Below are 18090 nucleotides of genomic sequence, written 5' to 3' on the forward strand. Positions count from 1 at the left end.
ACAATTAACGTACAACCCTATAGTAAGGCAGTTGCGCCAGATCATGTAATAAAAGAGAGGAAAGACAATCTGGTGGTCTATGGTGCTACACAGTAGCACCGGGGCCAGCAGATGCCCTCTTAGTTAGGGCATCAACAACCATGTTTGCCTCTCGAAAGACATGTGTAATGGACCATTGATGAAAAGAAAGTTCGGTACGACAATTATCTGCAGTCGTCTTTAGCTGCCATGGAGCACGGTTCTGAATGACATCCACAAGCATGACCGAATCACTTTCTATCTGTATTGGAAAGCAATTCCTCTGATGAACCAACTGAACTCCTTCAAGTGCCAAGAATTCTGCATGGTTATTAGAAACAAAACCAAAATGCTTTGCAAAAGCAGCAATGAAACCACCCTCTTTGTTCTTGATGACTCCTCCACCACTTGCTAAACCTGGATATCTTAAGGAAGTACCATCAATATTGAGCTTGTAATTTGTAATTTTGATCCTAAGAAAATGACCATGCCACCGGAATAAGGGATTCTAACTTATGCAAACGCCAAGTTATCTGAAGATTACCAATTATGACCTTTTCTGATAAATGGAAAGACCACTTTTTAACTTCTGCTAGTGTCTGAACGTGTAAGGTAATCCGTTTCACAATAAGTTCTCTCTTAGTGGGACTTGACTCAAGACTCTTTTGTTGCACTCTTCCCATAGAAACCAAATAGCAGTAAAAAAGATGGAAGACCAAATATTACGAAGCTCATGAGATTTAAACCTGAAAAGTAAGCACCACCTAAGTAAATCAGGGACAAAAGTTCTGAGGACAAACCGTTTTCCACATCTCCAAGTTAATGATCTCCATACACCATGCACAAAAGCACATTGGAATAATAGATGGAAAAGGTTGTCATCATGGTTGCTACAAAAGGGACATAAAGATTCCAGCTGCATGCCCCGCTGTTGCAATAAAAATGAGGTGGGCATTCGATTATGCAAGGCGAGCCATGAGAACCATTTCGCCCGTTGGTGGCATTTAGAAGACCAAAGTGCACGGAAAATAGGTTGTGATGAATTGTAGATTGGGACTTAAGACCAATCCTTTGACGTTTATCGTTTATATACTCGTCCAACAACATGTGCATTTGACGAGAGGTTATTCACCCAAAAAAGTTATGGCTTTCTTCTTTTTGGCTGATTGATTCGAGTTTTCCAATCAAGCATTAGTTCTTGCCATTCATTTCATTTTATGTTTAAGCTCTCTATAGATATTGTAAAAGAATGGACAATTTGGATTTTTTTCTAATATGTTGAGTAGTTTACTACAGGGAGGTTGAAGAGTTGGCTAATATGGATTGGGATAACCTTTTTTATGGGATTACACCAACAGACTACATGTATGTCATGAAATGTGCTAAAGGTGGACAGTTTACTAGTAGCGAATTGCAGCGCTATGGGGACATTGGATTGTGTCCGACTGCTGGCGTCTTAAACTATGGACAGGTTAATGACACTTGACCTATAGCTCTCAGCGACATCTCAGTTTCTGAAATTAGTTGCTATCTTCTCTTTGTTGTCCTTTAATATTTTTTTTATTGTTTTACCATGTCTTGAATGTAATTGATTTGTGATCCTTGAATCATTCAGTGATCGTTTGATCGGTTTGCTTTGCATATTCTCCAAATTTTTCGGTTACTAAAGGGTGTGCCATACTTTTCTCAAGGATTGCACTGAATCTTGTGTGAATCCTTCTTACCTACTTTTGGATGATGTATGATTTACCCCTTGTCCGTTGACAATGGAGGTCTTTGTGGTGCTCTCTTTTGGTTTCATGATGTTCCTTTATGGTTCTTTTGTTTCTTGTTGTGCCTTGCGGTGCATTTACAGGATTGGTTGATAAAATTCATGGTATTCAGTACGATAAATTTCATGATAATAGGAAAAAACTTGCATTAGTAACTAAACAAACGCTGCAGAAATGGCCGTTCCCCCTCCCCTTTGACACACACATATTTATTTGGAGCTCCAAATTGACTTTTAGTTGAAGGAGAGATTTTTGGAGGCTGTTTGGTGTCTTTTTGGATTCCTCACTAGTCAAAAGCTGTGGATTTGGGATAGGGGCCAGAGCTAAAGTATTGGTCCTTGGGCTCATGGATCGCATTCCCTATTTTTGAAAGGATTTTCTATCCCTCACATGCCTTTGGAACCTATGATTGAGGGTTAGAGATGCAAGTGAGTGATCAAATGATACAAAATTTCATTTGTTTTAGACATTACAAGCCACTTTTCAATCCTTTCTAAAAGGTCCTCTAGATTATCCCTTTTCTATCCCTGCATCCTTTGAAATCCCCCTTCTTCTGTGAAAGCCTAGTACAACGCCTGTCCTGTCTTGCCAGCGTGTGTTCCTAGTTGGTTGGCTCTTTGGGGCTCTATATGATCTTTTGTAGCAAACTAGGCCAGATAATTGATAAGCATCCATTGTGTTCAATCTTTTCTTCCCATGGAGGTCCTAGTAGATGAACTTATAAAACAATTGGATAGGTTGATTGTTTATAAGTTCAATGTTGTGCTTGTAGTCTCAATTGATTTGTTTATTTAATTTTTTTATTTGATTGTTGTGCTTGTAATATTGATTGATGAAATGTCTATATAGCTTGGAAATTTATTGATATGGGTAGATTACACGAGACTGCTGAAATTGAACGCATTTGTTGTTCTATGATCAGTAATTTCTTCTCCAAGATTACGACATCTCTTGGAGATCACCACATATTCTTGTAGACTGGGTCTTATCTGTTGCATTATTCAACACCATTACTAATTAATCTAACACGAGACTGATGAAATTGAATGCATTTGTTGTTCGATGATTAGTCATTTCTTCTCCAAGATTACGATGTCTGTTTGAGATACATCACATATTCTTGTAGACTGGGTCTTATCTATTACATTATTCGATGCCGTTACCAATTTGGCAAGGTTATTCATCAGACTGCAATGTTTGCAAGTTCATGCTAATGGCTTACAAATATTCAATTATGCCCTTAATTGTTGGGTTTTTGTGGCCTTTAAAGGCCTCAAGAGCTTGTAAAAATGATATATAGTAGAATATTTACTTTAGTAGGAGTGTATATTGACTGACTAAGGGTTGGGTGGTTTATAGCCCTGGTCATGTTTAAAACCCTTGGACCTAGGCAGATGGCACACTCGAAAAGGATTTGAAGTGGGCCATCCCTTGTTGAGGTCGGAGATATGCTCAGGGATCATGTTTGTAGGACAGGAGAACTGTGCGGTCTCCTGTGTGCGGTTGTATGCCTGTGAGAGCAAGGTTCAAATTATCAACAAACTTCCGCACAACATGTACATATGACAACCGTATGGGAAGCAACCCTTTTAGAGGAACACGTGTATATGTGCATTGAGAGAGCCCCTTTTGCACTGTAGTGACAAGTGTTAGACTTGCTCTTCAAGGGAGGAACTGTAATCCACATTCCAAGATCATAGTCTCATTGTTTTATTATCCAACTTTGACGTGCCAATCATGAGCCCCTACAAAGAGACTGTGGGTCATGGGACTTTGTTGGGATAGATAAGAGAATAGTTGTGGATCATGGTTTCTGGGGCGAGTGGAGCGCCCTTAATATTGCCTACTTTGACCCATTGGTACCAGTCCGCTCCTAGTATATTTTATTTTGATATATAAATATTTCTTTGATTTTGAAATATTCTTTTTAGAATTTTAAAAATATTAGTTCTGCTGTAATTTTTATTAAAAGGGTATTATTGAAAATTTCAGATCTTAAAATAACACATGTGGGACCAAGGATCAACCCCACATGTATGTGTCCTTTTTTTTGCTGTGGACCACACCCAAATATTCGTTTTTATACTATATGTGGCTCCACACCACCTTTCTGGGAAACTAAGGGGACGCCTCAATTTTTAATTAATTCAAATGTTTGGGACACAGCTCCACACCAAAAAGGTATCACGGCCAAATTTTGTTTTAATCAAAAGTTACACGCCCAAATTTTGTTTTAATCAAAAGTTGCACGCCACTTTATGAGGAGAAAGGGGCACACCCCTTTGATTTGATATTTGTTTCAACTATGATGGGAAATCTTATAATATTAAAATAAGATTTGATATTTGATTCAAATACTATGGGAAATCCTATTGATTTAAATTTGATTTGGTTTTCCAAATATTATGGGAAATATAAATAATATTTAATACTTAAGTCTAATTTCAAATTTAAAAAAGATAAAATTGAAATTTGATTGAATTTATTTTTAATAGGAGTGGATTGGGTCAAAGTGTAAAGGGATAATGTTAATGTTTTCAATTGCAGGATGCAACCGAAAGCAGTGGGGGAGAGCCGATGCGGCGATGCAGCTCGATACGGTCTGGATGTAGGTGCATCGCGGCAATGCGGCGGTGTAGCTCGATACGGTCTGGATGTAGGTGCATCGCAGTGATGCGGTAGATAAATATAAAAAATTCTAAAAGTTCTAAAAATATAGGTTAATGCTAAAAACAAATTATGGAGGTGATATATGTGATAGTAGGTAGTTAGTTTATTTATTAACTCCAAAAGTATTAGCTGTCGGAGATTCCGTATCCACTATCCCTTGATAGAAACTAGAAACTTGAAGCTAGCTTTCATAAAACATTCAACAATCAACAACCAACAACCATAAGCACAAATTCTCAACCACAGACTTTAAAGTTACAAAAATACTACAAACTAAAAGTCCATGAAGATTAAAGAGTTTTAAAGTTACAAACCGTCGATTTGTTGTTATAATTTCGGCTAAACATCCTCAAATCAACAACAAAAAGATACAAATCAACACCCAAAAGATGCAAATCAACAATCAAGCATCAACAATTGCACAAATCGAAGAACTTCAACAAATAAAATTTCCATCCAATTTTTTTTTTTTATTCAATTGATCTAACAAGAGCCACAAATGTGGTTGAAAAAATGTTGTTTGGGTGGTTAATACCCCCAAACCCTTTCCCCCCCAATTCAAAGGTCAAAATGACCTTATTACTCCTGCTTGAAGGGTATAGTTTAGAAAGAAAATGGCAGAAGATTATGCAGCCTGATGAAGTGAGATGCGAGATGTGGCTCTGATGCAGAGAGATGCGGCACATATGTGGGCGCATCTCTCGAAACTGCATATCCGGGGATTTTTGATGCGCTGTCTAGTGCATAGCGCATGATGCGGTCACATATGCGGGCGATGCAGCCGTATTTTAAAACATTAGATAATGTTCGTAATCTTTCCACCCAAAATCATGATGGCTAATTTTTGGGATGGATGACGCTAATTAATCTCTCACCCCACGGGTTTCCTATTTATCTTAAAAAAGTGTAATAGGAAATTAGATAAGGTAAATCCTATTCAAACTAGAAGATAGGTTACCTCTAGATTTCCTTCTATTTAAAGAACTAGTTTGAACCTATTTAAGATCCAATCACAAGATTTTCTTTTTCTCCTAAAAGATCTCTCTCCCTCACGCAGCAATATTTGGGGGATCTCTCTCCTTCATGTACTAATATTGAGGGGTTCTCTTCTCTCTCTCATGCCCCAAATTTTTTTTTTTTTTGGGAGGGGGGGGTCTTTCTGTCCCACATGCACCAAATTTGGGGGATCTCTCTCTCCTCTTCCCGACAAAAGTTTCTCTCTCTCTTTTATTTTACCATGCCATCTCTCCTCTCTTACCCAAAAAAGAGACGCACGCCATCTCTGTCTCTTAACCAAAAGAGAGACATGCCACCACTCTCTCTCTCTCTCTCTCCTCTATATTTTAGATGAAACCCTAAGATAGGGTTTGTTATATTTCTTTTGGAAAAAGGAATAGAGAAGCCTAGCTTAGAGAGATGAACTTCAAAGATTAGCCTATTTTATTACCATAGGGTTTTTATAAACCCTAGATTGTTCTTGAGCTCTTTAAAACCCTAGAGATAGATGGATTGCCTATAAAGCTTCTCTATCTTAGAATTTTTAGCAACACCTTAAGGAGGAAAAGTACACCATTGGTCAATGAATCGAGTGTGGGGTGTACCAAGTCCTGGTTAGGTTACTCCAAGCATCTTCTAGTAAGTCTTCCCATAAGTTTTTATTTATTTTCAATTTTATTTGTCTATTTTTCTATAATTTTTCAAGAACTTATATTGTGTTAAAAAATGTTATAAAAGCTAGTTTAAAGTTCCTGGATAGTTTCTATTTCTCTTGGCAATAAAAATAAAGATCCTAAGTTGTAATTGGGGCATTGTTTTAATTTTTCAGCAATATATTGTGGCACATGTAAGCGGAATTCAAGTATTTGAAATAAAAGTAAAGAAATCTTTTGAATATAGTACCTTGAGTTCCACATAGTCACACTTTTCATTAATCAAGTTTCTTGCTGCTTGGATCTTATCTTATATAATCTTATATCGGACCTTTCTTATCTGCATTATGTCTCAGCTTCATTGAGAGAAATCCGGAAAGATAGGAAAGTTTGCAACTCTATTATAATGAATGTGCTTTTCAAAAAAGACAACCAAAAAATGTGATGAGGGTTTAAAATTTCTGAAAGTAAAGCCCCTTCCACAAAAGTATCATCGACAAGGAATCTAATTTTATGTCCATGTGGATACAACAATGGACTTTTTAAATATAACAAAGCTTAAAGGCACCCGACTAATTACTTTTCAAGAAACACCTGACTAATTACTTGGTGTAGATAGCCCTTGCGAATTGTTGACATGCATGATTGGATTTTTCCTGGCTAGATCCTTTATGGGAGAAATGTTGGACAAAACTGGGTTTGGAATTGTCATGACAGCTTTAGATTGTTAGTCGGAATGAAGAATTGAGTCCATATGGTTCCAAGGTATGTCTTGTTCTACTTTTAACAGCTCCCATGTTATTTTTCTCACAAAAAAAAAAAGAAACAAAAAAAGAAAAGAAAAGAAAACAACAACAACAATTCCCATGTTATTATGGAGTATAGGAGTATAAGGGCATGTCTTTGGTGTTTCACAACGAGTTTCTTCTGATAATTCTTTAAATTGTCCAAACCAATGGTTTAAAAAATGGACCGGTGCCCCGGATCGGGCACCCCAAAAACCCGTCCGAATCGGTGAATCGGCGACCCGGATCGAAAATCCGTCGGATTAAGCCTTAAAAAAAATCCAAAAAAATCATAAAAATTCAAGATAAATGTTGTTTTTTAGGAATCCAATAAAAAATGGGGGTACTACATTAATAAACTTAATTTTTTTGCATCAATATATGAATATTGAGATATTCTTTCCCTGTATGAAGATTCTCATCAAAGATTTATTAAAACCTAACTAAATACAATGTTATACAATGAAATATAATTATTGGTTTGCATTTTATTATTATATCATCATTTTACTATCCAAATAAGAATAAATTTGAATTTGCCTTATAATATCATCTAATTTAAAAATCTAATTTATAACTTTAACAAAAAATAATTCATTGCATAATTTCTAATGTAAATAAATTAATAAATAAAATATAAGATTTGATTATCTTTGTAATTAGTGTAATTACTAATCACAATATTAAAATATAAATGATTCAAAAAACAAGGGTATTCTCACAAATAAATAAATCTAATGTGTAATAATTAGTGTTGATGGAAATATGGAATTTGGTAACATAAATTTGCAATCATATTTTAATAAAATTAGGAAAATAAATAAAAAAATTCATATTTGCAACGTGGGACAATTGATGAAGCTACTTGAAATAAATTCTAAAGTGGTATGAGCTAGTGTTATTTTTCTCTTAAAATATCCCATAAACTAGTTTTTTTTAATATTCAATAAATCAATATTATTTTTTGGTTTTTCTGATATCCTATGAGCTAGTACTAATTTTTTAAGAAAAAATCTTATTAACAACTATAATAAAAAATAAAAAAATTCACTAAGTATTTAGAAACTCAAATTCTTTTTTTCTTTACTTTTTATCTTTTATAATATTGATAGATTGTATAGTGGAACCCAATATTTTAGATATTTTTTTATTGTTCAAAATAAAATATTTTGGATCCAAAACTGCACCATAAGTGTTTTTTCACCTAAGGGATTAAATGTATATTGTGATCCTGCAGGAATATGGTATATGCACTTTTTATTATGTCCCTAAGAACCTTACCACTTGCAAGTTATGCGCAGTACTCGCAACGCAATCCCACATCGAAAACTAACTTAAACGAGCTCATATAAATACCATCAAATGGGCCACTTGAAACTGCATGCGCGTGCGGTAGAGAAGAATCGTGTACTTTAAAGTGCGCGCATGAGGTGGAGAGTTTAGAACGTTCTGTGACGTGGAGCAAATGAGGTTAGATATATGATGTCATGAAACGATATGTGATGTCATATGAGAAAAATAGCCGGATCAATGATTTGTAATGTCACGAAACGATTTATGATATCATCATGAAAAACATCATCATGAAAAACGACCGGAATCGTTTCATGTGAGAAAAACGACCGGATCAACAATTCGTGATCTCATCATGTGAGAAAAACGGCCGGATTTTGTTTTATAGTCGGATTAAGATTCGGAATGATCTAGCCGATTCCCGATTCCGGATCGGATTGGCGGTTTTTCAAAAACTCGTCCAAACCATATTCTCCACCATAATTTGTCCATTGTATCTTATTTTGCTAATAGATTCCAGGGAAGCATTCTGCTGCATCCACAGTATCGATGATAGAGTTGCCTATGAAAAAACAGACATATGACATGAGATTGGGATTGCCACTTTGTGTCATTTGAGGCTCAAGGGTCAATCAGTCATAGAGGTCTTGACTGAAAGGAAAATGATGAATGTCATAAATGATTTGAGTGCATCTTGGTTTTTGATTCCTTTGTGGACCGGTTCTTTTGGAAGGCATTATGTCGACCATTGGAAAGGATCCATTCTGTGTCTTTTGTTGCAAGCGTATCTTTAAAGGTGTTTGTGCATGGTTATGCACTTGTTTTTTTGGATTCATTGAGTTATTTAGCAAGTTTCTGTAGATTTAGTTGTAAATGGTTTCAGACTCACATCCTATTATTCATTATACGACAAAGAATTTCTTGTTCAGAAATTGAGAGCTTTGATCGTAATTTTCCATCATCATCATCATCATAATTTACCATACGATATGAAATTTAAGAATCTGTTATTCTTCTTCCTGCAGGGTTTGTTTGAAGGTCTAAAAGCATATAGGAAAAAAGATGGTGATGTAGTTCTCTTTCGTCCAGAAGAGAATGGCTTAAGAATGCAGAGGGGTGCTGAGCGTATGTGTATGCCATCACCTTCAGTAGAGCAATTTGTGGATGCTGTTAAGGAAACAGTTTGGGCTAATCGACGCTGGGTACAGCAGATTCTCAAATAATAGACCCTCTTTCAAAATTCCGATATCTAAGATTTGAAATATTTAGAAGCAACCTTAATTGACTACATTGTTTCTATTGTTTTATTGCAGGTTCCTCCATTTGGAAAAGGTTCCCTATATATTCGTCCCTTGCTTTTTGGAAGCGGGCCCATTCTGGGCCTTGCACCAGCTCCCGAATACACATTTCTTGTATATGTATCGCCAGTTGGGAATTACTTCAAGGTTGATCTGCCTCCCCACCCCACACAAAAAAAAAAAAAAAAAATCTGGGAATTACTTCAAGGTTGATCTGCCTCCCCACCCCACATAAAAAAAAAAAAAAAAATCTGGGAATTACTTCAAGGTTGATCTGCCTCCCCACCCCACACAAAAAAAAAAAAAAAAAAAAAAATCTGGCACTCTGTTTGAAAGTTACCAGGATTCGTTGAGACTCACTGAGTTTTGGTCCTTTTCTACCAGACCAGGCAGGGTGCCAGGTCCGAGTGACTCAGGCCAGTCTGAGCCCGAGTCACTGGTTCTTAAATCATTGTATTCAAGTGTTATGGCCCATCGCTGTACCAGTGTAATTGCAAGTTGGTGCCTCCCTGGGGAGTTAGGTTTATGGATCTATTTGGTGCCTAGGCCAGTCAACCCATGACTGGAAAAGTGACCGGACTTAGTAATTTTTAGTTGTTCATTTTGAAAAAGTGATGGGTTTACCTCTTGAAATTAACTCTTGATATTGTTCTGTGTTCTTTCTGGTGTCTGGCTGGCCGGCCTCAAAGACCCATTTGATTGAACTATGCCCTATTAATATTTCTCGGAGATGAAATAATCAGTTTAAGATTGGAGTGGTAACTAGTCGTTGCTCAATATTTAACCGTGACTACATGTTCGTCAAAATGGCTAGCTTGTCTATATTATATCAGGAAGATAACAACTTGAAAACTATTACAGAGCGTACCTTTGGTAGGTCATGGACCTGTCGGCTTTCTGGCTGTCAAGAAAATGAGAACTATCATTTAGTGAATTTTGCCACGTGAGAGGGTTGCGACTGGACCTTGGTGCTGCTCCCTTAATATAATACCGTATTTTTAAATTGTTCAAATAATATACTAAATACCATCTAGTATTGGTAATTTGAATAGTATGCATCTCAACTGTTGGTGTACTTTTTCATGCGCCAGATCTTTTTGCTTCATAACCTATTTTATAATCTCTTAGGAGATGGCTTTTAGTATTTTATTCTTCCTTCTCAACCTTTGAAATTTGGAAATTGGGTATAACTCCTATATGGTATCCTTTTATGGCAATTTTTTTATTAACAAATTGCTAATTGTGAGAATTTAACAGTGAAGAGGCTGCATTTCTCTTAGGATGGTTAACCTTTTAGCTTCTTAAGTAGCACTTTGATTTGAAATGTAATTCGTTCTCCTCAGTGGACTTGCCTCTTTGACCGGATGACTTTGAACATATTGACGAACTAAAGGAAAATAATTTTGATAATTGGCTAAGCAATTTTACTCCTGTTCAGTGCTTCCTTCTAAATTGCTCTTTCTCTGCTGTTTCTTGTAAACCATCTCGCTCATAAGTACGTCCTTGAAGCGATCAGTTCCATGGGCACCTCTGTTGCCTTAGGAAACTTAACTTTGATGATGTTATAAAGTGTGACTCTGGGATTCTTTTTATTGATGTTGTTTCCCTGGATGAAGGCACCGTATTCATCTGTATGGTCTCTTATGACTTGTCTATAGACAATGGGGATGGTCTTAATGCTATGAGGTCAAGTCAAATTTCTTTTTTAGCTTTTTTAAAATAAGGATCAAATTTCTTTTTTTGCTTTTTTAAAATAAGGATCAAATTCGTTTTTTGGCTTTTTTAAATCAAGGGTGGTGTTAAACCATGCATTTAAAACAAAAAATGGCACTTGGAGTATGGGGTTGAGCATGCAAAAGGGATCTAGTTACTTCGTACCTTACATTTTAACCCTATGTAATCATTCTAATTGCTTACAATCCACCTTTGTTTGCTAAGCACCAGAAAACTTTACTTGGAGTTCTTTATTAACGGTGGAGCTCTATTGGAGTCTCCTCCTACTAAGCACCATGTAATAATAAGATATTGAGCGTTATCATCTTTTTACCTGCACAATGTATACTTACTATTTGGAACCTACTATTTCTCTTGATTGAAGAGAAGTGTATTAAATCCATTAAAGAAAATATGTTCAGTCATTGAGTGTCCGTCAAGTTAAATCAAGTGGTATGATGTATTTTTGTGTAATAAGGTAAAGGTTAGCATCATCCGAGGCATATCTGATAAAAATGATGGCATTAAAAAGCATTAATTTATTTTGACGGGGATAGTTTGTGAGTAAAGACGTGGTGTTACTTTGATTTGTTCCTCACCTTTAAATTGTGCATTACGTTAGCCATGAATAATTTAGTCTTTCACTCTCTGTTCCTTGTTTGAAGAGAGCAGATGTTCCACATTCATTTGGACTAAACGTTTTTTTTTTACTACGATGCTTGATCTCTATTTCATTTTAATTTGAATTACATTCTTCTTGTATCAGGAAGGTTTGGCTCCGATAAGCTTGTTGGTTGATACTGAGTTTCATCGTGCCACTCGAGGTGGGACTGGTGGTGTAAAGACAATAGGAAACTATGCCGCAGTAAGGAAGCCTTACATTAATCTTTCAGTTTCCACCTGTTATTTTTCCTTATTTTGCACCTATTTTTTCCTTTTCAAATATTAAGAACTGGACTAGATGCATGATACTTTGAAGTTTGTTGCTGTTATAGTTGTCTACTTTATCAAGTGGAATCCTTGAGGCAGTATGATTCTTATAGCCATTCCTGTTAGTGTGTTGTCTCCTTGGTCATTTTAGCATGGGTACCTTCCCAAGAAACGTTTTGATCTCATCATTTTTGCCTGATCTTTGACTATAATATTTTGCAGATTTTGGCTTCTTGGTATTTTTTGCGGTATTATGTCTCTAATATCCATTAGAAAGTTTTGCTTAGTAAGATTTGGGTGGATTATTCTTTCTCAAGTCTTACTAATGATTAGAAATAGGAAATTCAGTATCTAAAGTTAGATACCTTTTCATACGAAGATGTACAGATTAAGAAGAATATTATTAATGTTTAAAGGTTCTTTTGAAGTTACGTGGTTATACAGGATCGTTGGCTTTGTAAACTAATTGTTTCTAAATCTCCACAAAATGGCTTTAACATATTGTTAGTCAAGCAAATATCAGTTGGCATGAATGGGTTAGAGTTAAATGGCTGAAGAAAGGTGACAAAGGCACCAAATGCCTTCATAAGATTTGCCATCTTTGTCACAAATATAATTGGCAATCTTATGATAAGAAACTTAGGTGTTAGGTTCTTGAATATATTTAGAGGCACAAAGAAAAAATGCCAGTGAAGGAACTATTCTTTCTGAAGTGTTTGGCTGGTGAATAATATTATGCTAGAGGCTGTTCATCAAAGGGGCGGCAAGCCCCTTTCTAAGGTACGCCCTAAAGGAATTGCAACTGAATGGAAGTCCCTCCAGACGCTGGGCCACAAGTAGCCATCTCAGGATTATCAAAGCACTTACGTGGTGAGGGCGGCGAAGCACTTACGAGGTGAGGGCGGCAAAGCACTCTCAAACTTGTGCTTTGCCGCCCCCTAACGGAGCGAGTGCTTTGATGTGTAGCACAGGAATCTAAGCACCCTAAACAATTGGAAGTTGCTACCACTAGCAAAGCAAGAGCAAAAAGCCCTCGTTGTTGAGGGCTTTGACAAGAATTGGCCAATGGCTTGTGTAGAAGAGGCTCCCAATAGTTTAGAGGGCTTTGTTTGCTTGTTGTTACCACTGGCTTTGCTCGCCACTGGCTGCTAGGCTACACATCTTCTCGCTTGGAGCTTCACAAGAGCAAAAAACCCTCATCAGCTTGGGCTTTGACAAGACTTGCCTATGGCTCCTTTTTCTCAGTGTCCTCCAACAGATAGAGGCCCAGCCTCCAATGTTCGATCGCGGTGCTGGAGTGGCAGGTCTATAGACACCATGCGCAGGAGTGGCATACAGCTTCGGACCTAAGGGGCCAGCCTTAACCTCCGTGGGATCCCTGCACCTTGTAGCTGCGGCGACAGGCCTCCGGCTTCCTGTCCGGGGACGGAGGTCCTGCAGTAGATAGCGGCAGAAAGGAACACTAAACTGAGACTGACAGTACGATTACTCCACTGTAGGACATCCGCAGCAGGGGAAGAGAGGACCAGACAGACCTTTGAATGAGGTTGTTTTTGGATTTCCTATCCGGGCACTGCAGGACGAGAGGCATCTAAGTTCGCTTCTACCAAGCCCTGCCGCACCCTGTCTGGTTGATTGATGCTACCTAAAAGCGGGTGTGATTTGGATGGCTGAAAATCAAGAAAGACAAATGTTCCTTGTAAAGTGAAATTTCTGGGAAATTTCAAGAAACATTGAAGTATTTCTTCTCCAGTGCATGAGAACCTATGTTTTCTTAAAGAACTTGGATTTGATTGAATTAGTAGTCGATTATTTTTGTCTTCATTAATAATTGTGCTCCCATCATGGGTCGTTGGTTCAACCTATTATAAAAAAAAAGTTTGGATCAGTGTTTTATTTGAAGTGGCATGCCCTAGGTGTTCAGGGTGTTCGCTGGCCTGAGGACTGCGGGTGGGCAACCTGGGGTTGCATGCAAAAAAAATGAGGAAAAATAAATTTCATTGAGAAGAAGTCCAATGCTACTTCCTAGATGTGTGTCTGAAGTTAGGTTGGCAGTGGTGCTCCTTGGCCTAATTGGAGCATAATCCCACTGCAGTTGCATCTACATTCTCATTTTTCTCTTTGGATTTTGTTGTTATCAATTACTTGTACTATTTTTTCTCTCTGCCAACAAGATAGCATGACAATCTAATATTCTATTTTTTTGGTCGCAAGTTTCCTGTTGGATTTTTGTTGGCTTCATGTGCTCATTGTTTTATCTATCTATAGGTTTTGAAGGCACAGGCACGGGCAAAATCCGAAAAGTACACTGAGGTTTTGTACTTAGATTCTATTCACAAAAAGTATTTGGAGGAAGTTTCAGCTGCTAACATTTTTCTTGTGAAGGTATATCATATATTGGTATTGAATGTCAAGCTGGTTCAACTGTTTTTTGGCAGAATGGCTGATCATTTGCATTTGTTTGAGTGCCATATCAATCTTAACTATTGTGTTGGATTTCTTTTGTGCCTTCCATTGCTCTTTAATAAATTGCTTTGGCTGTCAATCGAATGTCCAAGTTGTATGCTTTTATTCCCAGGAAGTGTATATGAGTTGTGTAGTTCTCGCTGATTTATCTTTAGAATCTTGAGACACCACCTTGTTGTACTATTATTTGACACTTCAATGATCTAAAACTTGGAAACAAACTTGGATGCAAGTTTAGCATCCATGCGTTCTCTATGATAGGATATGACTTATATTTTTTGACAGTTTATTTTCTAAAGTTGAGATGGAAGTCTCCAGGCTTTGCATTGTCATGTGCATGTGTCCATTAAAGCAGTGGTGTTTTCATTGAAATACCGATTGAAAATTTTCTATCTTCTCTTTAGTTTCACCACTTGGATTACTTATAAATGTCCAAATACATAATGAAAAATAATAAAAACACAGAATCCCAAGGACTCTCACTTGTTACGACTTTAGCCATTCTTTTATTACACAAATAAAATAGCAAAAACTTGATCTTGGGATCATGGAGCACATTATACTCATGGGAATAAAAGATCACAAGAAAGCATAAAAGGAAGATGCCAGAGATTACCTCAACCGGGTTTAGTACACTCCACACAGGGTCTTCTTCCTAAATGGTACACAGGATCAATGGTCTATCACGGATCTACCAAGCATGGGAAAGCTTAAGGCATGGAACAATTAAGTGCATAAGGCTTCAATGCCTTCACCAAGTAAGTGGGGGGTGCCCCTTTTAATGCCTAAGTAGGGTGTAACCCCCTTCTAACCCCCTTTAGAGATCTTGAGATGAGATAGGAGAGAGATGAAACTCTAAGGTTGCATGCCACCCTTATAGAGAGAGAGAGTAGGGAGAGATGAGATTTGTGGTGTAGAGAATTATCGGAGAGGAGACCCTATTTATAGATTTTTCATGAGCTAGGGTACTCTTAGGTTTAGCCATCCTTAGTGAGATCTGATCCAGAATATTGATCATAAAAGACTTGTGGGGTGAAAGATATAAGCTATACATTCCTTAGATCAGTCATCATGATTAAAAGGAAGATGCTAGAACTTTATCCCCCAGCCTCTTAAATCTAATCCTATCAAATATTGTAATATGAAAAATATTCTCAATTTGACTATATTTTTCCATAACCTTCTTGCACAATATTTTGATTGAAATCAATCTTCCTTAAATTTCAAATCATACCAAAATATTTCAACTTGATTTGTTAGCCATGTTGCCTTGGCCAACTTTTAGTAAGGGTTGTGCCTTGAGTGGGTTGTGCCAACCTTGGTGGTTTTCATGTGGTCCCCACTTCAATCAAGTCATGTGCAATTTTTTTGATAAGAGGGGTGTTTCTTATTGAGAGGGACGTACCACCCTTAGGTTGCCACATGTGGGCTGGTCCTCTCAATCCCCCATGTGATTTAATTAATGGTTGGGCCATGTTCCATGGTGGGCCTCCATATGATTAGTGAATTATAAAATTCATATTTTCATTTTTTAAATATTGAGAAATGATTATCTCTGGATTTATAAATCCAATTTGTAAAATCTCTAGAGATTCACAAAAATTCAAATAATCAATCTAAAAATCATATATCAGTAAAATAATTAAAACCAAATAATTTTGATGGGAATTATAAAATTGCTGGAGCGCTCCTACCTTCTACTTTGGGCTATAATTTACACTTGCTTTTTCAAACTGATCCAGCAGTTCTCATGACCCACAGGCCACTGCAGGGGTTCATGATTGGGCTACCAAAGTCAGCTAATAGGCAAGAGACACAATCCTAGTTTATAGACTACAGGTTGTCCCCTAGAGACGAACTAAGGTCACCTAGACCTGATGCAACCACAATTTTATGGTATATAGGGATAATCTTTTGCACATGTACACGCTTCATCCCTAAAAGTGGTTCAATTTTTCGATACGGCTAGCATATATACATGCCGTGTGATGGTTCAGTGATGAGGCTTTGGCCCTCTTCTATAAAGGCCAACCATCGCACAAAAGGGTCACACAGTCCCTCGACTCACTCATCTAGGCAACTCCGACCTCATTAAGGGATGATCCACAAAACCCTCATCGGTTTAGTTCCATGCCCAGGTATTATGGGTTTTTCAACTCGACTGGCCTAGCACGTCATGTCAAGTCTGAGTATCGACAAATAACATTTGCTTAGTATGGTCCACTAAGGACCATACTCCCACTGAGTTTATATTCCATTATATCAGAATATTAGTTACATGCTCTCATAAGGCCTTTAATGGCCACAAAAATCCAACATCTCTCACTTGGCCTTTGAAGGCTTTACAATCTCTCTTCCTCACATTCTCATCCCCCAATTGCAATCTCTCTCAAGCATTTCTCACTTATTCTCTCTCATTATATTAACCCTGGTGAACTCTGTCGCCTGTCAAACCTTTCACAAAGGGTTTATGGATGCAGCTTCTGAGGGAGTCATGAAGTCTCTTTCTCTTTGCTGCTTCGATCACATCCTGAACGTGGTCGTAATCTATTTTTTCATATCGCATCGCGAATTTAGGACCCGTTGTCACTGAAGATCATCATGTATCCTGTGTAGCCATACAACCAGCACCACATATCCAAGTGCCATCGGTGAAACAACATTTTCAGCCATACAACTGGCACCACATATCCAAGTGCCATGGGTGAACAACATTTTTCAGTTGGCTCGCCAAACACTAGCAGGTACTCCCACTGGAATGTTAAGCTATCTGGATCTCTTATAATAGGATACCTGTATATTTGAATATCCAAGCAGCTAAAAATAATCGTAGGATTGTTAACAACTCTCACTCAAAACTAACATGTAAAAAACAAAAATTATCTCAGCATTCTCATGCCTGTCATGAGGTCGTATAGCAAGTCTCATACCAAATAGCAACTCGATGCCCATATGGTTTCGCAAATTGTAAAAACCATTTTTGCGAATCACAAAGGTTCAACCACACTAGTCTCTTGGTTGTAAATCCATACAAACCATGTTATCTTATCAACCCAACATGTGTCAAGGAAGCCTAGCAAGATGGCTATCCCATGACATACCATATGGTTTATGGTTTTAGGTAATCGAAGTTTCTAAAGAACTCAAAAACAGGTCACATATTTGGTACTATGAAACATGAGTTGACATATGGGCATTTAAAAACTGTTCATAGATAAATTACACTTTCTCACATGTACATAAAATACTTTCAAGACCCAATATTTCTCCTCATAATAAAAACTCTTGACTTGGTATATTTTCACAAGCAATAGTTAGAAAAAAAACACGGTGGTTTAAATGATTTTCCATAAATACTTAGTGGGCCTAGGAAGACTATGGTGTTTCTCAAAGTCGTATCCATAGACCTAGGTTTTTCAACATAAAAGGTCCAATCCGATTTCCAAAAGAACTTACTTAGCCTTTATAATTTTTTGACCACATATACTTTTAATTA

At 37.2% G+C, this 18090-nt stretch overlaps 1 protein-coding gene across 9 annotated transcripts in view; it reads left to right on the top strand.

The window, feature by feature from the left end:
* Nucleotides 1–18090, top strand: part of LOC105421530 (branched-chain amino acid aminotransferase 2, chloroplastic-like) — a 46416-nt gene that overhangs the window by 16394 nt on the left and 11932 nt on the right. For 3 of the 9 annotated variants that reach the window (XM_088852689.1, XM_088852686.1, XM_088852692.1), the window contains 4 exons: nt 9213–9389; nt 9501–9632; nt 11965–12063; nt 14397–14513. In XM_088852689.1, the coding sequence (XP_088708815.1) occupies nt 9294–9389; nt 9501–9632; nt 11965–12063; nt 14397–14513 (444 nt within the window). In that variant the 5' untranslated portion in view covers nt 9213–9293. Of the gene's footprint in view, nt 1–1314; nt 1490–4337; nt 4447–6773; nt 6875–8402; nt 8984–9212; nt 9390–9500; nt 9633–11964; nt 12064–14396; nt 14514–18090 lie in introns of those variants that run through there. The other 6 variants (XM_088852687.1, XM_011629249.3, XM_088852688.1 and 3 more) reach the window with 4 other exon arrangements.

The sequence above is a fragment of the Amborella trichopoda genome, chromosome 12 (assembly GCF_054954075.1).
Source record: "Amborella trichopoda isolate Santa Cruz 75 chromosome 12, AtrichopodaSantaCruz75HAP2 v2.0, whole genome shotgun sequence".
NCBI classification, from domain to species: Eukaryota; Viridiplantae; Streptophyta; class Magnoliopsida; order Amborellales; family Amborellaceae; genus Amborella; species Amborella trichopoda.